The sequence below is a fragment of the Phyllostomus hastatus genome, unplaced genomic scaffold (assembly GCF_019186645.2).
Source record: "Phyllostomus hastatus isolate PE091 unplaced genomic scaffold, TTU_PhHast_1.1 phas_scaffold_387, whole genome shotgun sequence".
Classification (NCBI taxonomy): domain Eukaryota; kingdom Metazoa; phylum Chordata; class Mammalia; order Chiroptera; family Phyllostomidae; genus Phyllostomus; species Phyllostomus hastatus.
The window spans coordinates 315639-342972 of record NW_025334027.1 but is presented as its reverse complement, the minus strand read 5'-3'; the positions used below and the strand labels follow the sequence as shown (position 1 = coordinate 342972).

General features: G+C 60.5%; 2 protein-coding genes across 2 annotated transcripts in view; one reads left to right on the top strand and one right to left on the bottom strand.

The window, feature by feature from the left end:
• GNAZ (G protein subunit alpha z) overlaps positions 1 to 26860 on the bottom strand; it is a 53585-nt gene extending 26725 nt beyond the window's left edge. The window contains exons 1-2 of the mRNA XM_045819900.1: positions 26595 to 26860; positions 860 to 2047 (exon numbers count right to left, since the gene is read on the bottom strand). Of these exons, the coding sequence (XP_045675856.1) occupies positions 860 to 1582 (723 nt within the window). The 5' untranslated portion in view covers positions 1583 to 2047; positions 26595 to 26860. The remainder of the gene's footprint in view (positions 1 to 859; positions 2048 to 26594) is intronic.
• The window catches only part of RSPH14 (radial spoke head 14 homolog), a 75829-nt gene that overhangs the window by 39390 nt on the left and 9105 nt on the right, over positions 1 to 27334 (top strand). The window lies entirely within an intron of this gene.

The following is a 27334-nucleotide window of genomic DNA, read 5'->3' as shown; positions in this document are numbered from 1 at the left end:
GAGCTGTGGCACCTTGTGCACCAGGCCTTCTGCTTGGTTGGGCTGTGGCGTGCTGTCCTTTGTCCCTACCAGCAAACTGGCTGTCTCCCTGCTCAGCAGCTCCTTTCAAGCCCCCACTGGCTCGGCACTGGGCCTGAGTTGCCCCTGACACCTCTGCGCATTGCACCCGCCTGTGGGGCCCTCCACACACAGTGGTTCTCAGCCTGGGCTGGGGGCCTGAAAGGACCCCATATGTGCCCAACCCCTGGAGCTTAAACCTCAGAAACAGATCTTAACACTCCTGATACCAGACTCTGAGGATCTGCATGGGGCATAGCTGCTGTTCTGGGGCCAGCACAGTGCCCAGACTGGTAGGTGCTTCGTGCATTTACTGAGCTGACACCTAGACCACCAGCTGGATGCCTGGCCCGGGCCTCGTCCTCTGTTTTCACCTGGCACAGGGGCCTGTGGGAGCTGCAAGGGCAGTGCCGTCTGCGCTGGGTGAGGGGAGTCACAGCCCAGGGGGCGACCCTATGTGGTGGAGTCCTGGGGTGGTCACTTGGAAGGGGTGGCGCCCGGAGGCCTGTCAGGGCACCGAGTCAGAGTGCGGCCCACCAGGCTGGGGTGGCCACCGAGAGCTGCCCCTGTGGTAGACGACCTGACAGCAGGTGTGATGCCAGGTCCTGTGGAGCCTGGGGAACCCGCTGCACTCCACGTTCTACGGCCAGGCTCACACCTCGCTGGAGCCACCTTGCCCCCTTCCGACTGCAGCCTCTCCCGCCCCACCCTCTGCCCCACCCTCCAGCACACCCAGAAGCCCACCCACTTCCCAGGCGCCAGCAGCGGCAGGAACGAGCAGAGAAAAAGCCTGGCCACTCACCGTCTGGTTGTCCTCATAGAGCTTCAGGTCGTAGCCACTAAGCTCCACGCAGAAGATGATGGCTGTGACACCCTCGAAGCAGTGGATCCACTTTTTGCGCTCCGACCGCTGCCCACCCACATCCACCATCTTGAATGTGAGCTCCTTGAAGGTGAACTTGTTCTCCACAATGCCAGTGGTCATGTCCCGGGAGCGCAGGATGTCCTCGACCGTGGGGATGTAGTCGGGCGCGGCGATGCGCTCCAGGTCGTTCAGGTAGTAGGCCGCGTTGTCCTCCAGGTGGTACTCGCTGGAGCGGCCGAAGCAGGCCTGCGCCCCGGGGTCGGCCCAGAGCCGCCGCATGACGCCCAGCAGCTCAGGGGTGATCTCGCCCTTGCTCTCGGCCGGGCCCGTCAGCGCGAAGAGCTGCACGGCATCGTAGGCGCGGTCGGGGTTGTGGAAGTCGATCTTCAGAGCGGCCAGGGCGCGGATGATGCGGGTCAGCGAGTCGATGGCGTTGTAGATGATGAGCGGCTTGTACTCCTTGCAGGCCTCCAGGTTGAAGCCTCCGCTGTGGATGATCTTCATCTGCTTCACGATGGTGCTCTTGCCCGAGTTGCTGGTGCCCAGCAGGAGCAGCTTGATCTCACGGCGCTGCCGCTGGCTCTCTGAGCGCAGGTGGCGGTCGATTCGCCGGGACCGACGCGCCGCCTCTTTCTCCTCTGAGCTTTGCCGACATCCCATGGTCTGGCAGCGGCGGGCCCAGACAGGAGCACGGGACTGGCGCCTCTCCTCCTGCCCCACAGAACGGGACGCTGAGTCGCAGGCGGCGTGCCCAGCGGACGACGGAGCCCTCGGGTGCTCAGCGCGGGTGGCGGGGCGAGGCCAGGTCCCACGGCAGCCCCTGCCCCAGCGCCTCTCCTGTGGCTGGCATGGCGCTCCTGCTGCGGCAGGTGGCCGAGCCCTCCCTCTAGTGACACTCCCCCTCCCCGGGCTGCCACCTGGCCTGCTGCGCAGCAGTCATTTCCTGTCCTCCTGGTGGTGGGAAGCAGTCCACTCGCCTCTGCCCACTCGCCTCTGCCTAGGCTGCGGCCGTCTGGTCCCCGGTTGCTGTGGCGATGCTGCTAAGTGTGGCTGGAAGGCCCGCCGCCAGTGCCGCTGCCACAGGCGCTCCCTGCGGCCCCCCTGCCTCGGGCATCCGCCCTTCACCTGCCAACACAGAGAACAGCATAAGCCTCCTCCCATCGTGGGAAAGGGAGCCTTCTAGAAAGCAGAAAGCTGCCTGGGGAACAGTGACTCAAGCCCCCTCCCCTCTGTGGAGCTCACGGAGTTGGTGCCCAGACCACAAGCTGGCCCCCCACACTGGCCTTGCATCCTGCGGCCCGTTTGCTGAAGCGGGTGCTCAAGGAGAGTGCCCAGGGGTACCTCACCAGAGGGTCTTCAAACTGTGGGGAGCGATCCCAGGCCTTGCCGCCCCTCCCTGCCCAGGACCCGGCGACCTGACCCTCCCTGAGCCTCAGTCTCCCTGTCTGGCGGTGGTGAGGGCTCAGCACGGTGGCCCTGCTCCGACACTGCCCTGTGTCCTCCCCCACAGCTGCTGCACTGCGTCCTCGGGTGCCGAGGCCTCTGTAGGGCTCAGCCTCTCCCTCCAGGCCAGGGTGACTGGGTACCCCCCACTCACCACCTCCCCAGGAGCTGGGTCACCACCCCTGCTCTCTCCTGGGGCAGGACATTCACCAGCAGGAGGCTGGCCAGCCCTGGGGGTGGGGTGCACAGACAGGCAGGAAGCAGAGAGGGAGGAGCTGGGAGCACCACAGGGTGGACGATAGCCTGGGGCCGCCACTCTCTGGGGGCAGGGTGGCCTCCCTCCTGGTGGGTGAGGTGGAGGGAGGCTCAGGCAGGGCAGGCTGAGTTGGGGGAGCAGAGGCTGGAAGGGGCAGGGGTGGCTAGGTGTGGAAGGTAGGACAGGCCAGAGCATCCAAAGTGTGGGGATGACCGAGTCCAGGGCCAGGCAGGGCCCAGAGGCTCCCTGTCCCAGGCTAAGTCTTTCATGTTCCCACCCCTGCCTGGTTGATCACCCAGGACACCTGTGAGCTCTTCCCAGGGGTCCCCCAACAAGCTGTGGGCAGCAAGGCCAGGGCCCTCCCTCCAGAGCAGCTCAGGTTCTCCCTGCAACTGGGAGCCCAGGGTGCCAGGTGACCCCAGTGCACCCCCTCACATGCCTCTCGCCTCTCCCCCCAACCTCTGTCCCTGCCCGGCCACCTGCTGCAGCCTCCCCATCCTGCTGCGCTCAGCATTCACACCTCTAACACCCCCATCCCCCTCCAGCAGGAAGGACTTCAGACCGACAGACCCTGAGAACTAGGACTGGTCCAGTCTCCCCACCCGGCCACATCCTCCCCGCTGGCCTCTGCACTTGCTGGTCCCAGCCACGCTACTCTGAAGCAGGCTCCCAGTGCCTGTTCTCTCCCTGGGGCCCACCTGCCTGCACAGCCGGGGTGCTTTAAACATCTCTCACCCTTCTTCTCCCCCTGGATCGAGGCTCCCTGTACCCCTACCACCCCTAGGGTGAGGGTCTCATCCCAGCTGGTAAACTGGGCACACAACTCTACAGCTCAGAGCTTGTCCCTCACCAGCCACAGGCGTCCCTGACAAATAAAGCATCCAGTGCAGAGCCTGGTACCCAGCAAGTGTCAGCAAGCCACTGTCCCCATCACCTGTGAGTGCCCCGCCTTGACCCACCTCTGATGCTTCCACCCCACCCTGTCCTGCTTTCTGTGGCAGAACTCAGGAACCTGGGACCCAGCAGGGCCTGTATGCTGACGCCGCCCGCCCTTCCTGGGATAGGGACCGGGGTCGGGAGTGCTGAGAGCAGGCCTGGAGCATGGCGGTGCGGGCACCCAGAGGGTGCTCATTATGTGCTGGTGGAGGACGGAGGGAAGGAGTCGGACTTAGAGAGGTGGAGGGGCTGTACCGGCCCACGGCAGTCCCACCTGCCGGCCACCGTGGTTAGGGCTGTGCTAGGAAGCACCGGGGACGGAGCCCTGCTGAGGGAGCGTGTGTGCGGGCTGTGCAAGCAGAGGCCTGCAACGCCCTTCCCCATGTGGCACTGGGACTGCGAGAGGTTTGTTCCCTCTCTGTGTTCCACCGCGCTGACCGGGTTTTCTTCAATGATTCCTGCCGTGAGGAAGGTCTGCAGGTGACTCTCCGGGCGCTGACAAGGCCCTGCCTCGTCGGGCACCTGGGGCTGGCCCTGCCCGCCTTGCACTGTGAGCGAGTTGGGCGAGGCCCCAGAGCTGCTCCCTGGTCCCTGATGACCCCGCAGCCCTCTGGGTGTGGACAGGCGTCCAGAGCCCTCAACCTGCTGCCTGGGACGCCCTGCTCCATGCCAGAGCCGCCCAGGACCCCTGGGCCACCCCCCACCAGCACCACCGCTCCCAAGGAAACGCCATTGTCCTCCCTCCCCAGGGCTGGGACGGCCCCCGTTGTCTTTCCTGGTATTCCCGATTTTGTGTTTTAAAATGAAAAGTACAGGCAGGTCTCGTGTGATCAATTGTCCCTCAGCTGGTCAGTCACAGGGACACGGGTCCTCCAGAAGAGCGGGTCCCTCCCACTGTTTGTTGTCACCTGGGGCAAGCAGGCTCCCGCGTGCTAGGTCTGCATGCCTTGGGGCACCCTGCAGTGACCTCACTCTTGGGACACCGTCTGGCCCGTGCAAGTTCCTTAGTCTGGGATCCTGTGGGACAGTCCCTTGCCTCCCTGCAGAGCTGCACTTGAACCGACAGAAGTGCCAGCTGCTTCCTCAGAGGGCCGTACATGGTCACCCCGCCTCGGGTCCTTCTCCAACCCAGACCCCTCCCCTGCCGCGGGGGCCTCAGCGATGCCGCCAGGCCAGCCTGGCACACGCTGTTCTCGGGAGCGCTCGCCTGTCAGCCCGGGCTGCTCCCGCCAGCAGTGCCTGTCACCTGGCTCCTGTACCGGAACCCCACCTGCTCCTCACAGACCAGCTCACACACGCTGCCACGCCCGACAGCAGGCGCCCTGTCCCCCCGCCCGCCCCTGCGCCTCTGTCCGCCATGTTCTCCCTTCTCCCGTCTCTCCTGCCACACCGGGGTTTCCTTAAAAGTGCCGAGGGCCTTACCTAAAACCATAAGCGAAATTAACTTGAAGTGGATCAAGACTTAAGGGTAAGACCTAAAACTATAAAACTCTTAAAGCATGGGGCAAAAGTGCATGGCATGGAATTTGGTAATGATTTCTTGGATATGACACCAAAGATGCAGGCAACAAAAGAAAAAAATCCACAAACTGGGCTTCCTGAAAATTAAAAAAATTTTGTGCACCCGAAGACAATATCAACAGGGTAAAAAGGCAATCCACAGATCCGGAGAAAATATTTGCAAATCATGTATCTGATTAGGGATTAATATCTAGAATATATAGAAGATGGCTAAGACTCAACAGCAAAAAGTCCTGATTCAAAACTGGGCAGAGAACTGAAATAGACATTTCTCCGAAGAAGGCGCACAAACGGCCAATAAACACATGAAAAGACGCTCGGCATCACTAGTCTTCAGCTCAGTGCAAATCGAAACCACAGAGAGACATCCCACGGTGGTAAGACGGCCGCTATGAAAAAGCCGGAAAACAAGCGCTGGTTAGGATGCGGAGAAATCAGGACCCCTGGGCGTCGTTGGTCGGAATGTGAGGTGGGGCAGCTACTCTGGAAGAGAGCATGGTGGTTTCTCAAAAAATTAAAAATACAACCAGCATGTGATCCAGCAATTCCACTCCTGGACATGCACCCAAAGGAACTGAAGTCAGGGTCTTGAAGAGATTTTTATACACCTGTTTTTATGCAGCATTCTTCACAGTAGCTGAGGTGCAGAAGCAACCCAAGGGTCTTGGGACAGATGGGTGGAACAACAAACTGTGGGCCAGCATCACAAGGAAATAATACCCGGCCTCGCAAAAAGGACATTCTGACCCGTGCTACCTATGGATGAGACTTGAGGACGTTATGCTCGGTGAGATGCGCCCATCACAAAAGGACAGTGTACAGGGACGAGGTCCCTAGAGTCCTAAAATTCACAGACAGACAGTAGAGTGGTTGGTGCCGGGGGCGGGGCACGGGGGCTGCTGTTTAGTGGGGACAGAGTTCCAGTTTGGGGAGATGAAAAGGTTCTGAAGATGGATGCTGGTGACGGTCAAACATGAATGTATTGAATACCACTGAATTTTGCACTTAAAAACGGTTAAAATGATGAATTTTATGTTATGTATATTTTACCACCAAAGTTTTGTTAGAGTCCTACCCCCCAAAAAGGCAGAAAGCCAGGTGTTGTGGGAGAAAGAGGGGCAGACCAGTGACCAATCCCGGTTCCACTCACCACTGGGGGGCTGTTCTGGGCCCACACTGCCTACACTGTGGATGGCCCAGTGCCACATCTTGTGGGGGGCAAACCTCGCCCATCCAGCCTCAGGTGCAAAGCCACCCTGTCTGAGGAGGTGTGACTTGTGCTTTGGGAAGTGTGTACCCCACGGCCTCATGCCCGAGGGCTGGGCTTCTGGGAATCAGGACTTGACCCGTGCACACCAGCAGCCACAGGGTGACACGGGAGTAAAAGGGAACCTGTGGCCAGGTGGCGGCCGTACACATCCAGCCAAACTGTCTGCCATCTGCACAGGGCAGCCACCAGCAGTCACGCCAGAGGCTGCCCCTCTGCTGGAGGTACCCTCTGCCCTCAGATCGCCAGAGCCAATGTGCAGAAGGCCCCACCCAGGCTTCTTCTCGCAGCTCTAGGGGGCTCAGCCGCATTCCAGCGGGTGGGTGCTGGTGCCACGAACTGGTGGCAGTGGGGGGACGGGACTGTGCTCGGGCGTGGGGCGGGAGGTCTGTGTGTGGGGGTCTGGGCCGGCCAAGTTCCGAACAGGACCTCAGAACAGCCCCACCTGCTCTGAGGCTCTGCTTTGCTTTGACGCAAGCCTGCCAGGTTCCTTTCTCCGAGTCCAACTGGGCCTCCAGAGCCGCCTCAAGCTGACCCAGGGGCACAGGGCTGGACAACCACGTTGCTCCTTGGCCCGTAACTGATCGCAGGTCCCAGCACCCAACACCCAGGACCCCACCATAGGCCTGGCTGGAAATCACTGAGAAAGAGTATTGGGCAGAAAAGGAGCGTGTGCAGAGGCCGGAGTGGGAGGGGAGACAAACTACAGTGTGGCTGGGGAGCTGAGGGAAGGTCAGAGTGGCTGGATGGAGGACAGAGGCACAAAGTCAGGGGGGCCGGGCCGACCAGGGGGACTTGCCATCAGGTGTGTGACTGAGACTGTGCAGTTGCGTGTGTTCACACGTGTGTCTGTGGTTGCATGCATACAGACCTGTGCATGTGTCTGGCACACAGGACTGCATGCATGTGTTTGCACTGGTCTAGATAGGTGCTTGCATGTGCAGGTCCATGTACATGCAAGCAAGCATGTAGGTGCACACATATGGCTGTGTGTGGTGTGCTGGGAACAGAGGTGCACACAGACAAAAGGAACGGGCTCTGGTGGGAGGCTAAGTGAGGCAACCGGGGCTTTCCATGGTCCCAGGTACTTCCCGGGCCATGGATTTGAGCCTGGCACCTGGGTCAGGTTAGGGGCCACTGCTGACTGCAGCAGACCAAGACCCACGTGCGGGTTTCCGCATGTGAGGAAGGCAGGAGTCAGACCAAACGAGGCAAGTGGACAGTGAGGGGGAGGCACTGAGACCAGAGTGAGGTCGGGGGATGGGGTGTGAGGGCTGCAAGTCTGCGAAGGTGGGCCGGCCTCCCAACAGGTCACAGGCGAGAGGTCGTCACGAGCCGGAGGCTGGGAAGCAGAACCGCCGGTGCAAAGGCCTAGAGGTGGGAGCCTGGCTGGCTAGTCTGAGGGACAGCAGGGAGGTGGGCGGCTGGTGCTGAGTGAGGAGTCACAGTAGGAGGTTGCTGTGAGGGCTCTGGCTTTCTCTCTGAGCATGCTGGGAGCCAGCTGGGGTTTGAGCGGGGGGGGGGGGGAGTGTGTGGTCTGCCCTGTGTATGAACCCCACTTCTAGACTGTGGGGCTCCTGCGTGAAGCTGTCCAGGCGAGAGTGCAGTGGTGTGGGAGGGGCTGGGAAAGGCGAACCCATGGACTGCACAGTCGACAGCACCAGGTGACGGCATGGCATCAGGGCTCAGGGTGCCCCGGGCGTGGCCAGCAGTGGGGTTGTTCTTGGGAAGGGGACACTGGAGGGAGGTGGCAGGAGTGTCTGTAGTGGGCTCAGCGTGGCTGTGGGGGTCTTCAACTGTGGCTCTTGAAACACTCCAGCTACGCTCCTCACAGGAGCCCGAGTCACCTGCCTACCTGCCTGTGTGTGATGCCCCCAACCCACAGCCCACTCAGGGACCCCTTGGCTGAAAGCTGTTCGGCTCCCTGCAGACTCAAGGCCGGATACTCCAGTCCCTGCCCTGCCCCTGACCCCGCTCACTGCCCACTCACCGCCCGGCAGGCCCAGCCCACCTCGGGTCGCAGGGCCCTCTTCCCCCACACACGTCTCTCTCAAGTGTCTACTCACATCCTAGACACCCAGTGACAGCCCGAGCCAGGGGTGGGGACATGGTGGTGGAGGACGGGCTGCCACCTCTGGTGCTCTGTACCCTGGGCACCTACCACGCCAGGTCATGACTCTCCCCAAGCCTGTCCCCACGGCCTGGCAATGACATACCCATGTCTATTGTCGCCCTCACTTACAGCCAAGGTTGGGGCCAGGGTGCAAGGCAGAGCAAGGCTGCAGAGCACTGGCCCCTGCTGCTCTCTGAACAGCCCCTCTGGGCCTGCCCCACAGGGAAGGGAGCCTGGGGCCAAGGTCACTCACTGTGCCGCTGCCCCAGCCAGGCTAAGCCAGAGGGTCTCCAAGGAGAGAAGTCGGCTTATCAGCTTACTGGGCGGGAGAAAGCCTGCAGATAGGAGGTGGGGCTCCCTCCTGACCAGGTCCCCAGTTCCTCCAAGGGGAGGGGGATGAGAGCCAAGCCCCTCACTTTCCAGACCCCCTCCCACCCCAAGAAAAGCCTGCTCAACACTGAGCCCCGAAAGGGGTGAGCTAAGGAGGGGGTGGGACCCTCTTGCATGGCGGTAGCTTGGCCCCCTGAGGAGGGACACCTGTATCCAGACAAAATGGACAGAGAGGCATATGTGAGGCACTCAAATGGCCTGCTGTGAGGGGGACAAGGGTAGGACCACGGAGGCAGAGGGCAACCAAGGTCACAGGGCAAGTGAGGCAAATTGAGACCACATGCCCAGTGCACCAAGGGGCCCCAGTCGTCCTTCGGATGTGACGCACACGGCCAGCCTGGTGCCTCTACTGCAGAGATGCACCCGGCCCACGGCGGGATGGGCAGTGCCTGGGCCTGGTCCTTCCCACCGCCCGGGAGTCGCTGGCTCTCCCCCATTCAGAGGCAGAGCCGCAGCTGGCGCAGGCAGGGCCATGACTCAGCACTACTCACCCCTGCTTGCTCGGCCACCTTCTGCCCTGGCAACAGCAGCCCTTCCACCTGCCAGCTCCACCCTGGCACCCAGCAGTTGCTCTGTGGTGGCCTGAAGTGGGGGGACAGGGGCCTGGCATGGGCGTATGTGACCTCAGACCTTCCTCAGGCAGAACAGGGACGCCACTGCCCTGAGTCCCAGCGGGCCAGTGTCTCAGGGTTTGCAGGAACTGCCAGAGGCAGACACATGTTGAGGTCCCCCAACATGTTGGGGTCCACCTGCCTCTGTTGCTGGCTTGGGGGCCACGATGGCTTGCAGGTCAGAAGGTGCTGTCCCAGTCCCCAACCCAAACCCACTCGGGGTGTTGCCATCGCGTTCCTCTGAGGAGTCGGCCCCTGTCCCTGCCCTTGGGAACGGGAACATGGCCCCTATATCAGCCCCTGCCCCCCCACCCCATGGCTGTACGTTAGGAACCAAAGTTCTTGAAAAGCCTCTGCCTGCGGCCCTCACTGGTTATCGGTTTGCTTCCCGTCTTGATGAGGAGATGTTCCCACTGTCTCTGCACGCCGGTATCCCAAGATCCCGCGTTCACGCCCTTTTCCATCTGAGCATCGCACCGGGGTCCCTGGCACATCCCTCACTAGGTCTCCCAGAGCCTGGTCCCGACCCTGCAGAGGCCTGCATGGTGGCAGCGGCCCCTCCACGGCCTCTGGGGAGCTGATGTCCTTTGCCCAGCCTGGGTCTTCCGCCAGTTCAGACTAACTTCCCTGCCCGGCCTGAACATGAGCCACAGCCCACGACGGCACGCGTTGCCGGTGCTCAGCCGCTGCCGTGCCCGGCCAGCTGGCAGCGCGTTCCTGGTCCCGTCCACATGCAGCACCTGAAGGTCTGGTCACAGTCTGGGGCCCTGCTGGCTCCTCATGAAGCCGTGTCCACATGATCTTGGACCACTGGGGACAGCTGTAGGTTGGGCCTCAGAAAGAGTCTGTCCCAGGAGAGCTGGGCATGGTAGGGACAGGGAGAGGGTCAGCTGCACTTTCTGCATCTATCATACCTGCTCTGGCCACTGGGGCCACCAGGAGGGAGGAAGGAGCTGTCACAGCCATGGTCAGGGCCTACCTCGTCACCCTGCCTGGGCTGGCCCGCAGTTATGCGCATGTCTGTCCTCTTGTGTGCGATCCCAGGTCAGCATCACGGTGCGCCAGGGACCTGGGCCTGACCTCACTGGTGCAAGAGCTAAGGTTCGAGAGACAGGGTGACCCCTCGGGCCTGCCTGGCTGGCGCCTGCAGGGCTCAGCCTGCACCAGGCCCTCGGTCCCCTAGTGCTCCCAGTGCTGGTGACCATGGCATAACCTGGTCACCTGCTGTTGTTTCCTCGACATCTTCCTTTACACTGACTTGCGGTTTTTACTCAGAGATGCACTTTAAACGTGACTTCACGTTCCCACTTCAAACAGGAAGCCAGAGCCACTAGACACAGACGGAAGTGACCCTAAAGTCCCGGCTGGTGCAAAGGAAACACTGTGGCTGCTAACCAGCGACCACAGTCTGCAGAGGCCGCCCCCTTCGCCTCCCTGCCCCTCCCCAGGCCACCATCTGTCTGGGAACAATGGGGACTGCCCCCTTCCAGCAGTGTCAGAGCTCCCAGGGCACCAAACTGGGGTGTTCTCCCCCAGAGAAAGGATTGAGAGAGAAACGAAAAAGTATTATTTCCCTCCTGGTGCGTGGCCTCAGGTCACGTCCTGTGCTCTGGTGGCTTTTGCCCAGCCCCTGGGGGCATAAAGGGGTACCCAGTGAACCTGGCTCCCGAGGCCCTCTCTGCTGGGACTCCCTGGGCAGAGGCAGTGAGGCTGGGATGAGGGCCTTTGGCTGCGGTGTCAGCGCTACACCCCTTGTCCTCACTCAGGCAAGGGGCCATCCTTGACCTTAGGAAAGTACCCCCTCCCCGACCTCCTGTGGCCCCTTCTGCTTGGTTCCACTGGCCTGTTCATCAGGGCACCAACTTCCGCTGCACCTCCCAGCACCAATCACCCAGCTAGAGGTGCAGCGGGCACCTGCCCCAGGCTGAGGCCCTGCACGCTCAGATCTGTGGGCAATCAATCAGTCCACCACTGGGCCCTGCCTGCCGCTCACCCTGCCCTCTGGGACCCAGGCCCAGTTGGCAGGCTCTGCTCCGGGCCTGGGGGACAGGGGCAGAACAAGTTCAGTCTGATTGGGGAGTCAGTGAGGCCGTTTGTGATGAAGAGCTGTGTCTGGAGAAGAGGGAGTAGAGATATGTGGAGTCCAGGGAAGTGACACTGGAGGAGACAGAAGGACAAGAAGCTGCCAGTCACCTGGAGGGGCGGGGCAGGGCCAGGGCAGGGCAGGACAGGGGGCAGGTGGGGCAGGGACCTCTGAGGGAGACACCGCCCCAAGGGCTGGCCTGGGACTGGCTCAGAGCAGGTCCGCCCAGCAGTGCCCCTGCCACGGCTCCCTGGGGAGCGGCTCAGGGACGGCCGCCCTGGTAGGGACCTCCCAGAGGCTGGAAGGCAGAAACTGTCCCTCTCGAGGCTCCCTTTCTCCCACAGGAGTGCCGCTGGTGAGGGGGCGAGTCAACCCATGCACAGGACCCAGTGTGGCTCTGTCACCCTGCCCCGGGGCAGGCGCTGGGCACGCGGCTCCCCGGGAAGGCCGGCGGAGCAAGGCTGAGCGCGCCCGTCCTCCTCACACCACACAGCTCGTGGGCCGGCCAGCCTCACGGGCGGCAGCATCAGCTCGGCCACCCGACACTCTGATCGTTTCCGATATGACACCTTACTTTTGGATTAAAAAGACACCTCCCTGAGGAGATAAAAGCCCCTCCTTGCCTTAATGGCAGAAACACCAGATCGGGGGCAGGGCCAGGCCACCCTCCCAGGAGGTGCCCTCTGGCCTCTGCAGCCCCACTCCTGTCTCCTGTGAACCCCACGGAACCCAGAGCCCTGCCTCCCTGGCTGTACCTTCCACCGCCCCCCATGCCCACTGTGCCCTGCCTGGCCTACCTGTCACCCTTTGAGGTTGGTTGCTATGGCACCAGGCAGTCCCCCTTGGAGCCCTGGGGACTCATGTAGACTTGCCACCCAGACCTGTGTTACCCTGAGTAGAGGGTCGTGCGCCGTTGGCTAGGCAGTGGGAATGGACTTCACCTTGGGAAAGTCCAGCAGCGATGCCCACGGACCGGCCTGCATTGGGCTCTGGGCTACCAGCCTCTCTGCAGGGCACCCTCGCCGTGCCCTCGGCTGGTCTGGCCTCCCGCCTGAGGCCCACCTCACCCTCCACTCTCCCTCCCAAGCTGCCAGCTCTACTTCCCTCTGAGCTGGTCTCTCCCAAAGACGTGCGGAGCAGATGGATGAACACCGGAAACATCGGTGCACAGCTCCCGGGTTTCCCCAGCCCTCCTCCGCCGTGCTGCCTCACTTGCCCTGGCCTGGGCCTGTGCTGAGGTGTACTGCAGCCCTCCCCCAGAGCCCCTCAGGGGGCCTCTGCCCACTCACGGACCACTCCCCCGCCACCCCTGGGGCCCTGCGACCCTTCTGCCCGTGCCTTTCCCTGCCCCAAACACTCCAGTACATCTCACCCTCCTCCCCGAGTGGCAGGCAAGGTCCCCAAGGACTCCAGAGTGTGTGCCACTTTGTGCTTCTGTCACCCCGCCCGCCCGCAGCTTACAGTCCCTCCTCCCACCTTCTCATTCTAAGTGGCAAGGGTCCTCTTGAGCCTTCCTCCTGCCCACCCCTCCTCTCTGTCCCACTGAAAGCGCTATCCGGACCACTCCACATCCCACTGAAAATGACACGGGATCCTGGGGGGCGGTGGAGCAGCATGGACTGTGCGTCGCCCGGGGCACCCCCAGCTGGGAGCCCAGCGAGCTCCCACTCAGGAAACCGGCTTGTCCTGGTCCTTAGGCCTGCGCCCAGGTGTCCTCACACAAGGAAACCCCGCACTTGCACACGCCCTGCAGGAGCCCCTCAGGCAGTCCTGGGGAAGTGGGTGCCAGGCTGGCCCGTCTGGGTGAGCATCCTCTCCTCTGCCCTCGTCTGTGGCGCAGCACACTTCACAGCCTTTTCAGAGAGAGGGGCCCACCCCCCTGTTCTGATGGTGAAGGAAAATCAGAGCCCTGCAGCTTCCACTGTGATTACAGATGTGTGTGAGATTCATCAGTGACTGAAAGTTAGGCATCAAAGTTGGGACTGCTGGCTGGTTGGCATATTGAAAAGTCACCTAAAGCAGAAAGTCATAAGAAATGCTATAATATGCACTTTAAACGTTATATTTTAACCTAAAACAGGTAAACATCACGCATTTGCCAATTTCTGGAGCAGGCTGTCCCTGCTCTGTTTAAACCAGGGCCTGCCAGGTGTGCCGGCCAGTTGCCGTTCCCCCCTGGTGTGAGGGGGCAAAGTAACCGGGACCTGAATCCTAGCTGTCACAGCTCCCCATCCCTAACCTGGCGGCTGTCTTGCCCACACCAACCTAACCTCCGCTTTCACTGAGGTTTTTCAGGGCATCTTCTGGATTTCCATGGAAGCCCTTGCTACATGCAAGTGTCATCAGTTTATAGGACAGTCGAGGACACAACCACAATGACAAGTGCTATTCACACACAGAGGTCTGGGACAGACCCACAAAGGGGCAGGTGCCAGAGTGTGCGGCATGGGCGCCTGTTGTCCCGGTACAGGCAGCCGGCAGTGGCCGTGGCCAGCCTGCCCCACCGTGAGAACCCGTGACACTCCCCCAGACGGGGGAAAGGGGTTTCTGGGCACCAAGATTTCTGTAAGGCTTTTTAAAAAAGTATCTTTTATTGATTATGCTATTACAGTTGTTCCAATGTTCCCCCGTTGCCCCGCTCTGCCCAGTAGCCACTTCCCTCCGGCAATCTCACCCACGTAGTTCATGTCCATGGGTCATGCATGTAAGTTCTTTGGCTTCTCTATTTCCAATACTATTTTTAACACCCCCCTGTCTATTTTGTATCTACCAATTATGCTTCTTACTCCTTGCACTCTTTTCCCTGTTCTCCCCCTTCTCCTCCCAGCTGATAACCCTCTAAATGATCTCCGTACCTATGATTACCTATGATTCTGTTCCTGTTCTGGTTGTTTGCTTAGTTTGTTTTTAGATTCAGTTGTTGACAGTTGTGAATTTGTTATCATTTTAATGTTCATAGTTTTGATCTTCTTTTTCTTAAGTAAGTCCCTTTAACATTTCCTATAATAAGGGCTTGGTGATGATGAACTGCTTTAACTTGACCTTGTCTGGGAAGCACTTTATCTGCCCTTCCATTCTAAATAATAGCTTTGCTGGATAGAGTAATCTAGGTTGTAGGTTCTTGCTTTTCATCACTTTGAATACTTCTTTCCAGCCCCTTCTTGCCTGCAAAGTTTCTTTTGAGAAATCAGCTGACAGTCTTATGGGCACTCCTTTGTAGGTAACTCTCTGCTTTTCTCTTGCTGCTTTCAAGAGTCTCTTTATCTTTAACCTTTGGCATTTTAATGACAATGTGTCTTGGCGTGGTCCTCTTTGGCTGCATCTTGTTTGGAACTCTCTGTGCTTCCTGGACTTGTCTGTTTCCTTCACCAAATTAGGGAAGCTTTCTTTCATTATTTTTTCAAACAAGTTTTCAATTTCTTGCTCTTCCTCTCCTCCTTCTGGCATCACTATGATTCAGATGTTGGCACATTTGGAGATGTCCCCAGAGGCTTCTTATACTATCTTTGTTTTTTCTGAATTCTTGTTTCTTCTTGCTGTTCTCGTTGAGTGCTTATTTCTTCCTTCTGTTTCAAATTGTGGGTTTGAATCCTGGCTTCCTTCCCTTCTCTGTTGGTCCCCTGTGGATTTTTCTTTATTTCACTTAATGTGACCTTCACTTCTTCCTTTATGTTGTTGCCACACTCAGTGAGTTCTTTGAGCATCCTGATCACCAGTGTTTTGAACTCTGCATCTGATAGGCTGCTTATCTCCATCTCATTTAGTTCTTTTTCTGGGGTTTTGTTCTGTTCTTTCATTTGGGCCATATTTCGTTGTCTCCTCACTTTGGCAGCCTCCTGGTGTTTGTTTCTGTGTGTTAGGTAGAACTGCTTTGATTTCGTTTCAGCGCACCTGTTAAGTTATATGGGGCAGAGCCTCAGGTACTCACCATGGTGGGGAAACCCGCTTCATCACTTTGTGGCTCCGTGTGGGGTGAGGGCTTGGAGATGGGGCAGTGCTGCTGCCTGGCTCCTGGAGGTTTGCCTGGCACTTACCCTGTTTCCAGTCACGTCACACACTTCCCATATGCGACTGACACCCTTCCAGCTGTTGCCCTGGTGGTGAATCCCAGAGTGGGTGGGCTTGCACACGTTCTAAGTCTCTGCAGGCCCTTTAAATGGAGTCTCCTGAAAAGCTGGCAGTTTCTTCTGCCACCCCAGCCCCCACTGGTTTTTAAATCCAGAAGTTATGGGAATATATCTTCAGGGCTCTGGAACCCTAGGCTATGCAGTCTGGCCTGAGGCTGGATCACTCACTCCCAAGGTATTCCTCCAGATTTTTATCCACCATTCCACTGCTGCCTCTCTGCACCACACCGAGTCTCCTCACTCTCCACCCATCTCCGTGACTCCACCCCTCCGACCCATCTGGATGAATGCAGCTTCTTTAAATCCTTGGTTGTTGGACTCAAATACAATTCAATTTTCTGACAGTTCTGGGTGTTGTTTTGAGGTTTTGTTGTAACTCTTGTCAAGGTTGCACAAGGAGGCGAAGCGTGTCTACCTATGCCTCCGTCTTAACCGGAAGTCCCTGTAAGGCTTTAAAATAACTTTGCATTTCATTTATCACGACAGTTTCTGCTAATGCTGGGAGGAAAAACGGTAGCATGTGCATATGCAAGTCACTCCTGACTGTGTGCCAGCAGGAAAGGGACCCGGGGACACATGACTCTGCATCCGTGGGCTCTCTGCGGCCACTCCATAGCCACCAGGGCCCTAGCCACTGGGTTAGTTTATCCGGGCCCCACAACCAGCCTGACTGGCCTGGTACCAGCAAACCCACAGCAGGTCTCCCCTTAAAAGCAGCCCTACTTTTTCTGCCCCCTCCTTGTTCTGGAGCCAGAGTTGAAGCAGATGGGAGAAGGACCAGGATTAGCCGTGCAGTGTCCCAATTGCAGACCGGCCCTAACAGGTGGTTCTGCCTCAGCGAGGCAGCCTCTCGCCTTGGGGTCCTGTTAAAGATGACCAGGGAGGCTCTGCCCTGTGGCCCCATGGAGTCCTGTGGCTCAGGACACCCTCGACCACATGTCCGCAGCCACCAAGGCTGAGCAGGAGAGATGCGATAGCATCGTCTGAGGAACACTGACTTGGGGAAATCAGGCCAGGAGTAAATAAGTAAGTAAATAAAACTAGAGAGGCTCCACACACAAGGGGAAGGAGGCACCACTACACAGAGAGGCGGTGCAGCCTTCATTAAGGTCCAAATGGAGGGGCCCTGCCTCAGGGGGAACCAGGTTCCCCAGTTTCCGTAGTGAAGGTAGCTGGTGGCTATCAGTCGGGCCCCTGGGCTGGGTGGGACCTGATTTAACCATTCTGGGTCTCTGCTGCCTTGCCATTTCCTGTCCCCTGCCTCTGAGTGCGGGACCCCAACCCCTCACGGTGGCTACCCCCTGCCATACCCTCTCTGGTGAGGACTCTGTGGGGCCAGTCGAGTGCCTGGCTCCTTCCCCAAGCCCCTCCTTCCCTCCGAGCAGCTCCTTTTTGTCTTTCCCACCTGGACAGTGAGCATCCCCTCTCATCGGGTACCTTTTTCATCCTTGCCTCTCACCACAGCCCGTTCCCCAAGCCTTCTGCACTTACGCAGGCCTGCAGGCTGGGGAAGCTGAGTCTCCAGGCTGGTGTGGTTCAAAGAGAAGTGCCTACGCCTGGCCCCCCCCGCCCAGGCCTGAGGAAGGGCCCAGGAACGTGCGTGTTGTCAGGCAGCCTGGGGCCCTGCACTGGAAGCTGCTCCGGGTCACTCTCAGTGGCTGGCATTGGTCCTCCCATCCTGACGGGCTCAGGAATCTCCCAGCCTACACCAGCCTCTGACCCTGTCCTGATGGGGTTCTTGAGAAGGACAGCCAGAGCTGGAGATTCCTGGGCGCCTGATTGGTTGAGGAAGCAGGTCTAGGAGAGAGAGACATAATGGGCAGGGCCAGGAAGGGAACCAGGCAAAGGTGTGGTCTCAGCCACTCTTTCCCTTGGCCTGATCCCGTGGGCACTCGGAGCATGAATGAAATCCATGCATTCCACCTTGGAAGGGCAGGGCCTCCCAGGCGTTTCCAGGAGAGGGGCCTCTGAGGGCCCAGGGCAGTTTTGTCGGAGGTGGTGCAGCGTGTGAGCAGACAGCAGTGACTGTGGGGGAGCGGTGCGCCAGCAGGAAAGGGTATCCGGGGACACTGGCATTGTCTACTGCATGCCCAGCACACCAGCCCTCTGCCCCCTCCCCACCTCCTTTCTAAGACAGCCCAGTGTCTCAGGCCAGGGGGGCCCCGTGTCCAAATCTAACCACTTACCCGGACCCCCACCTGCCCCCAATCTGGATTACCACAGCGATTTCGTAAGCCTCCTTGCTCCTTCGCAGGTCCTGCACTCTGTGCCCCCTCCAGCAGCCGGGGATCCTTATAAAAATATAAGGTAGAGCACCCCTCTTGTGCTCCGAACCTTCCCACAGCTGGCTTACCACTTCAGTTTAGAGCTATAGTCCCCCGGGGCTCTGTGACAGGCCCCTGACTGACACCCCTCCCCCCATGCTCCCTCTACTCTCCACTCCTGCTGCAGTGGTCCCCTTGCTGCCCCCTGAGTCCACGCCCACTCTCACCTCAGGGCCTCTGCACTGGCTGTTCCTCTGGGAGGTAGGCTCGGTCCAGAGAGGCACTCCTTCCTTCCCGGCAAAGGCTCAGGGGCCTCTCCATGGCGGCTTCCCTGCCTGTCCCCACACGCTGTACATCCAGTGTCACTGCTTTCTAACATGCTGCACAACGTGTTTGTGCTCACCACCCCCCTCCCCATGGTCACAGAATGCCAGCTCCACAGGGCAGGGGCTCTTGGTCTGTCACTGCTGTGTCCCATGCGCCTGGAAGTACCTGGCAGGAGGGACCAACTTGGTGCAGGGAGAAGACAGCTGGGACTTCTGGGAAGTCTTCTAGAAAGGCCCTTGGCCTTCCCCCAGATGGACGTGGTAGATGTGTGGCTGCTTCCCGCCTCGCCTGGGCAGACCCAGATATTGCCCTGCCCCAGACCCCCAGCCCAGGAATGTTCCTTCATCTGGTAAACCCATCAGGGCCAGGCTTCTGTTGTTGCCACTGAAAGCATGCCGCTATCCCTACCCAAGGCCTGCTCACAAGCCCCAGCCCTCACCCTCCCCGCCCAGCTCCAGCTTTCCTATGCCAGAGACACTGGCCCACCCGCAGCCGCATCACCCTTCTGCTCCAGTCCTCAGCTCAGCGGCCACAGTGGCTGCAACTTTCACACCCTGCCCCCCACTCATTCTGCACTGGTCTTCCATCCCTTTCCCTGCCCAGGAGAGCCCCAGAATAGCTAGCAAGAGAAGGCTAACACCCCTGAAGACTGAGGCCACACAGGGACCAAGACCGGCTATGCAACTCCAGGAGCTGCAGCAAGGGTGGTGGGCGCAGTGCGGCCGTGGGGCTTCCTGGAGGCAGGTGGTGTTGAGGTCACCAGGACGGCCCTGTCAGTGCTCCAGTGCCCTCCTCCCCGCTACAGGGCGGGGCGGGGCTGGGATGTGTGTGCGTGTGCTGCGTGCATGGTGTTATCATAGAGGAAATCAATGCTTGGCACTGGCCCAGTGTTTAAGGGAAATGAATAGATTTTGGCCGAGGACAAAGAGAGTTTGATTAATCAGAAATTGGATAATGGAGGCAACACTCTATTTTTCTTCCCAGCATTTCATCGGGAAATATGTTTGCACAGCATATCGGAGGCAGCAGGGTGGGTGAGGGGGGCACCACGTTAGAGCAAAGCCCAGCTCTCCAACAGGGCCACTGAGCCCACGCGCACCGACAGGGGTGGTGGCGGTCGCTCCATGGGGCCACAAAGAAGCACAAGGGGATGGGCTGGACAGGCCAGAGGCCACACAGCCGGGGCAGCTGAGGTCAGAGGATGGGCAGGACCCCAGAACAGAGGTGGATGGCCGCAGAGAAAGGTTCATCACGTGGAGACCACCCCTTTCCTGGCCTGGTCACCTCCCTGCCACCCCACCCTGCTCACAGCCCCCCTCCCGTCCGTCCTCACTGCCCTAACGCTTAGAGCCCAAACCCCACATTTTAGCATGTTTCTGTGGTTGTCTGGTCTCCCGGTTCCAGGCGGGCTTCTCTGTGCTTGAGCAGAGCTTAGCACAAGGCTCACGCATTCTTCAGGGCACAGAGAGAGGCCGCCGTGGGAAGAGACATCTACTGATGGCCCGAGTTGCCATATGGCTCATGACACTGCTGGGGAAGCACTGAAGAGGAGGGAGGGCGTGTCCTCCCCTGGTCTGGGGTCGGGGTGCGTGTCCAGAAAGAAGGGCCACGTTCAGAGAGAGGAAGGATGAGCCGCAGCTGCTAGGCAAGAGTGAGGCGGGCCAGGAGGGGCGGGACAGCGCCCCCCCGCCGCACCCGCAAGCACGCCCTGCCTCCCCTACCTGCTGCAGGCATCACTTGTCCACCACGACTGCTCTCCTTCCAAGCCATGACGCACCCTCAGAATCCTTCTCAACACTGTGTGCTTTGGATAGCTGCTCCAGAGTTAGTGTAAGAAATAAAAACTGTCTGTGCCTTTGACCCAGCCCAACTTAAAGTGGAGGACACTGAGGTCCAGCGAGGGGAGACGATTCCCCAGCATCAGCACCACAGGCAGGGCCGAGGCTGGGATCCAGGTCTCCCGACTCTGCCCGGGGCCCTTTCCCCCGCACCGAGCTGCCCTGCTGAGCTGGTCTGGGGCACAGGGCTGTCCAGAAAGGCCACTACACCTCCCGTGGTCACTGTGGGTACCATGTCCCTTTCCAACCGCCAGGATGGTACCTTGCCCTCTCAGGATAGTCTCCTGGGACACGTCTCTGTACATCATGACCATGCGGTTCCCTAAGGTTGACCAAGGCCCTGCCTATCCATTCCACGTCCCCGAGGGGCCGGGTGTCAGCCCAAGGTACCTGATTCCGGGTGGTGGGGACCTGGGCCTGTGTGGCCGTGTGAGAAGCCGGGGAGCCCAGCAGCCTCTGGCTCCAGGGTGAACCGCAGTCGGGCCTGACGACACCTACCCAGTGGTGTCCAACGTGGGTGGTTTGAGTTCGTTGGCCAACGCTTAGACCCAAAGACACACCTCTTGGCACCCAAAGGCATAACGTCTCGGGAGTGGAGGGTTGAGCTGAAGGAGCTGCTCTCTGATGTGAGGGCTACAGCCACCGGCAAGCCCAGACCCCCGAGTGGAAGTGGCTCAACAGGTGACACTGGGCCTGTCTACTTGCCAGTGTGCACCCCGCTTCAGAAGCCATTTCCTGAGGCCCTGCTGCAGGAGGGGCCGGGCCCTGGGGCCAGATGCTCTGTGGTGAATGGCCAACGGAGGTCCTGACCTCCCAGAGCTTACGTTCAGGTCCGAGGCTGGGGCGGGGGCCGGGGGGGGGAGATAACCTACACGGATGAGTAAGACAGGGGGTAGGTCCCACTGTGACGAGTACTAAAGGGGAGAAACAGAGGCAGGAAGGAGTACAGGGCCCCAGGGTGGGGACACGGGTGCCGTTCTAGATGGAGGGCCTGGACGGACCTCAGGAAGAAAAAACAAAACCAGAAGGTCGGGACCCTCCTCCTGGACACCGGAGGATGTGGGTGGGCCCTGTCCGAGAACTGCTGGTGAGAAGGGCAGCTTCCAGGGTCAGGCTGGCCCTTCCAGTGAAAAGACTGAGGGTCTAGGGCAGCCCCAGGCAGGGCCAGGCCCTGAGAGCAGGCCGGCCAGCCCTCCCGGGCCACCCGTCCAGGTGACCATCAGGCCGGTGGAGTGCGCCACCTGTAGGAAGGTGGGCGCCCCGGGCTGCTGGGAAGCAAGCCCTCAGGGTTCTGGACGCCTTCCCTGGAGCCCAGTCAGTCACCCACTCAGGAAGGCCACCCATCTCCCAAGTCTGTCTTTGCAACTGTGAGGAGGAAACTGAGGTAAAAATAGACCCCTTCTTGGCAGGGCTGGCTCTGGGGAGATATCGGGAGTTTCCGTCCCCTCTCGCCCCCCACCCCCCACCCCGGGAGGCACTTGCCCTCTGCAGTCTGGAGCTGCAGATTCTCCTGCCCGCCTGCGAAGGCCTGGATTTGCATTTGGGCTAGGGGGCCGGGGCGGGGGCGACGTGCACATCCAGTCCTCTCTCCTCCATGATGGACTGTGACCTCCCTGACTCACAGACGCAGCCTCGATGAAGGCGTAAGCCTCCCACCCCACCCAGGGAACCCTGTCTGACAGCTTTCCCTCCCAGGGCGGGGGCAGGGTGGTCAGTGGGACAGGGTCTCTCCCCGAGAGGCCTGCTCTGACCACCACCTGCACCGCCGGGACAGGCCCTCGGGAAGACGGGCGATTGCTGGCTGGAGGCTCCTGGAGGGAACGGGCCCCGCAGGGCTCGTGAGGCCCCTCCCCGCACCGTGATTTTTCAGTCTCGCTTCTTAACACTTTTTGATGGATTCTCCAGGGACGTCTCTAAAAGAGAGTTATACCTTAATTTAGAACCAAATAACTCAAAACTCTGTGATGTGGCAGGCTCCTTTGGAAAAGAGATGAACTCAAGGAAGCCATTGCTGTGTGGAGGTGCCCACTGCGCTCGCCCAGGTCCTGAGGACAGGACTCGATGTCCCTTGACTCGAGCTGTGCCTTGTGCCAGAGACCGTGGGGGGTCACGGGACAGAGGGGGGAGAAGCCACCTTAGGAGGCCAGGGTGAGGCGGGCAGGGTGGCTCTGACTCACCCTGGTGGCCTCAGGTGCCAAATGCAGCCCACCTGACCGAGGGAGGCAGATGAAGGGGGGAGAGGGGGATGGGCCGGCAGCACGGTCCTTGCAGCCACCACCAACCAGGCATCATAGGCGTGAACTCGGGCAGTCACAGAGGGCCTCACACCTGGTGTGATGCTCTGCTGTCGAGGCTTTCAAATGCTCAGTCATTTTGAACAAGGGCCCTACCAATTACGTAGCTTGTCCAGCCCACATTGCACAGTCCCCGTGCACCCCAGGTCTACCACAGTGTCCGCTGCGGGGGACGCACCCTCCTGGGAGTGCACACATCTTGAGTGGCCACCTCGACTATGCTCCTGCCTCCCTTGCTCGCCAGTCCTCCTCAGGATTTTCTGGATAACTTTCTCAGCTCACACTTTGGGCGGCGGAGGCCCCGAGGCCCAGCTCAGCTCTCCTGGTCCCCCCTACCCTCGATCCCCAAGTGTCCTCAGCTGGTCCCTGGCTTCCCACACGCTTGATGCCGAAGACTCCGGGTTTCTGTCCCCACACTTGTTCTCCCCCTGACTCCCACGTGCACCCGCACCCCACCAGGGCTCTCACCCAGCTCCTAGTCCCCTGCCTTGCACGGATGAGTCCGCATCCTCCTTCTCGGCCAATGCCAGCCTCAGGCTCCCAGAGCTCCTCTCTCCCCCTCTTCTCCAGCAGACTGCCTCTCACTGCCTCTACTGCTCCCACCCCACGGGGCCGACTGCCTCCTCCCCGCAATGCCGCAACCTCCCCTACAGCCTTCTGGTCTGACCTCCATGCCCATCAGCCAGACAGGTCTTTCAAAAGTGTAATTAGCTTGACTCTCTGTTCCAAACTTACCCTGGGCTCCAGCTTCAGGGGGGCCTGCAGAGCCCCACCTGGCATGCTCCATGGTGCTCCACCCCCAGCACAACCCTCTACTGAGCTCCAGCCACTTGGACTTCTGGTGGGGCCTCCAGCAGAACTGCTGGGCCTCGGTGCATTCACACCTGCCATCCCCTTCCTGGTGCTCTTCTCCATCAGCCACTTGGCTCTCCCATGGTTCTGCCATGGCACTGTGCCAACACGGTCTTTCCACCAGAGATTCCGCCCTCCCGCCCGCGGCACCTATCCTACCTGGCATTCAGTTGCACAGCTGTTGTATCGGCCTCCCCCCGTGGGATGGGAGCACCACAAGAGTGGACACTGGTCTGCTCTGTTCCCTGCTGTATCCCTGTGCCTGGCATAGTGCCTAGCACTCGGCAGGTGCTGGTAAATATTAGCCCAAGGAACGACTGAATGAACCAAGTGTGTGAAGTTCCGCTTTTCTCTGGCTCCGTACGCAGGGCTGATGTCTCTACCCTTGTGCTCCTGGACCCATCAGGCAGTCCCTGTGAACTCACAAGGGCCAGACGTGAGGGCGGGGGGACCTGTGTAGGAACTTTGGGCTCTGAGGACAAGGTGGCTCCGACAGAACGGGGCTGGGCCGGGGGCAGCGTGACCAGGTTCCGACCCAGGCCTTCTGGTGCCTCACCTGGGGCCCTGCCCTCTCCCCCTCCCCAGTCTGCACAAGCTGTGTCAGGCCACCACATCATGCTCCTGCCTGGGGCTGATACAGCATCTGCCTCAATGCCTGTCCATTTCTCTTCGCCCTCCTTCCTGTCAACCATGGTGCTTGGAGGCCTGCCTCTGGGGACTCGGTCACCCCAGAGGTTTCCTTCCTGGGGGCTGTGGGAGAGCAGTGTGCTAATCTGCCTCCTTCAGAGTTCCTGTGAGCCCCACCCTGGCCAGCCTTGGCGAGAATGCGCCCCCGCTGCACAGTGGAGGAGATCTCTTGAGGGCTAGCATGGGGCAGTGCAGGGCCGCTCGTCCTCACGTCCAGGGAGGAAGGCCCGGGGCACTGTCAGCACACGCACACACAGGACAACCACTCGGAGGCCACGCCCTGAGTCTGAGGCCAGCCTCCCTGCTATCCAGTACTCCGTGCCACCAGCCTCTCTGCAGGGGCCCTGGGCAGCCTTACCAAGTCCACCTGGTTACCCAGAGTACCTGGGATTGCCCTAGAAGCTCCTGAGATCCAGACCGAGGCACTTTTCCTCCCGGACTCCAGGAAACAGAAGAGCTGAGCAGCCGGAACAGAGGGAGGAATTTATTCCCTGTGTCCCAAATTTAGAGTCCATGGCAGGCCCCCAGGACAGGGCGGGCGGCAGGCACAGAGTGAAGCACCTCCATGAGGGCAGGTGGGCTGCCTGCTCCTGCTGCAGCAACCTGGGCCTCACCCAAAAGCTGAAAGTGGGTGTGTGTCTGGGGGTGGGGCTGGGAGGATCAAGAAACACAGATGAGTAACAAACAGCCTCTTCAGAGGGAGAGCAAAACATCCCTGGGAGCAAGCAAGCAAGCCGATCTACGTCAGAAGGTGACTCGGCCTTCCGAGGGGGAGGGACTACGTCTTACTCACGTTCTGTCTCAGAAAACCAAGGTCCACTAGAGGAAAGCACGATAGGAGTTTGAAACCAAGCGCCAGTGTCTCATGGCCGAAGGCACACCACTCCATCTGAGCAGGAGCGTGGCCGGCCCCCCGCCCCCACTCCCTCAGCCCTGGCATGGAGAATCCCAGGCCTCCACGGTTACTGCTTCCTGACGTCCACACCCCAAAGGGACAGCAGCTCTAAACATCATCCTCCACCCTGCTAAGAAGGGGGCCAGCTGATTGGTCACACAGTTCCTTCGCCTGGCTCAAGGGATAAAGTGCCTGGAAGGCAATCCTAGGCTGCAAGGAGCCCCCCCACCCCAAGCCTTTCAAGCTCTTTCCCAGGCCCACCCCAGCTCCTGGGTCACACACCTGCTTCCTTTTACAGAGGAGAGGACTGCAACCTCCACTGAAAGTGCCACAGCCGACTAGCAATGGGGTTCTTCTCCCAGGCTCCTTGGCCCCTATTCCCCCACCCCTACCTTTGCTGCCACACCTCCCATGCTTTGCCAACCACCCCCTTTGCTCCTGCCACACTCAACTGCCCGAGCTCAATCTCTGTGTCTGGGTCCATTTTCTCCCCTCTGCAATGCCCTCCCCAGCTGTGTCTGTGTTCTTCAAGCTCCAGTTCAAATGTCACTTTGCCCACGGGCCTGTCTGACCCTAGATTGGGTCACGTCTCAGGTCCCATGTCTCTGAGGTCCCTCCTGAGACCTCGCACCCACACTCAGGGTTGGGTTATCTGAACAGAGACATTGCTCCCCTGTGGAGTGGTGAGTCAGTCCCTGGAGGGCAGGCCCAGTCCACTCCCACCCCAGCTCCAAGCCTCCAGGGAACAAAAGCTCAGTAAATATTTGCTTAATCGAATTTGGCCAAGGAGCCACCTCCAGACAGAGCCAAGGCAGCGGGACTTGGTCCCCAGGGCAGGGAAATCACTTGGGCAGAAAAAGCCAGTCAGGGGCTGGGCTGCCTCCCCAACCCCAGCCAACTTCGCCTATCAGGCAGGTCCCTCCATTCTCACACACGGACTCCAAGGAGCCCTGGTCTGCACTGCCTTTCCATCCTTGTAAGACAGAAAGAACCCCAGTTCTCGGCCTAGGCAGATTCCTGCCGTCACCCAGAGGCTCAGCACCGCCCTGAAGGCAGAGTCCCCCGATCTCCGGCATGATCGCGAGCCCCAGCCCTGAGGCCCTCACACCACTCCCCTCGATCACCCCCACCGCCTTTTAAGGAAAAAAATATTGAGCCAGGAACATATCAAAATCGCAGTGGGTCGATACTCATCTTGCTCTAAATGCCTCGGAGCAACCTGCTCGCTGCAAGAGCAGTGACCGAAAACTGAGCCGTCAGTCCTCGGGCCCAGGCCTCCGGGGCCCTTTCCTCCGTTTCAGCCAAGGCCACGCGTCGATGCTCCCGCCGCCCTGGTCGCCTCCTCTCTGCTCCCCCGAGAGGGAGACCCTGCCTCAGCGCGGCTCCCGCAAGCCGCCTGGCCGGGCCCTGCTCCGCACCAGCGACTGCTGGGTCGGGGGCGCCGTGCGGCATCTCCAGCAGTTGCTGTCTACCATCCTGGGTCCGCAGCCTCCACCTCCTGCCCGCTCCTTGGTCCGGCGGTGCCCCTTCCCCAGCACCTGCCAGGCCCTCGGCCACCCTCTGCACACCTCACGGGCATCTCTACCCTCGCCGCCCCACGCCCCGGCCGGGCATCCCTTTCGCCCAGCCAGGCACCCTCCGTTCGGGCGGATCCCCGGCACAAAGGCCCGGGCGGGGCCCCGGGTGGGGGTGGGGTAGACCCGCTGGCCGCGCCCCCGGCCCCCTGAGGCTCAGCTGCACGCCCCAGCCGTGGGGTCCACTCACTCACCTCCGGGCCGCGGCACCGTGCATCCGCCGAGCTGCTCCGGGCGGCGCGGGCAGCGCGGGCTGGCGGGGTGGCAAACAAGGGCCGCGGCACCTTCGTTCCGCACTATGCGGGCGGCGGCGCCCGCGCGGGGACGTGACCGGACCGCGGGCGGCGCACACACTCCGGCCGCCCTGGTTCCCTCCGCCCGCTCTCCCGCGCCCCCCGCCGCCCGCGGGTCCACCCGCCCCGCGCTGCCGCCGCCGGCAGGGGGCGGAGCCGCGAGCGCAGCTCGTTGCCAGGCCAACTGCGGGAGGGGGAGCTGCGCGCCCGCCGGTGACCACGCGCCGGGCGCCACCTCCCCGCCACAAGCGCCGGCTCCCTGCCCATTGGGTATAAGTGGCTGACAGACGCGTCCGAGGCCCAACGGAGGCGGGCAAGGGCGGGGCCGTAGCTCAGCGCGCGCCGCAGTCCGGCACGCGCTACGGGTGCAGGCGTCCCTGGACCCCACTACCCAGAGCTTTGGACACCCACCCAGTGGAATCGCCTCTTGCAGATCCGGAGACCAAGCGGTGGATGGCCCCTGTCCCCGCTCGCCTCCTTCGGTCTGAAATCAAACTCAGCTTGGCCTTTTCTGAGCTCCTCGACCTTGGGCAACCGACTGACCTATTTGGGCCTGTTTTGTAAAGTGGAGCTAGTGGCACTCGCTTCCCTGAATTGTCGCGACAGCCCGCTAGAATGTGTGAAAGGGCTGTGCAAACCTT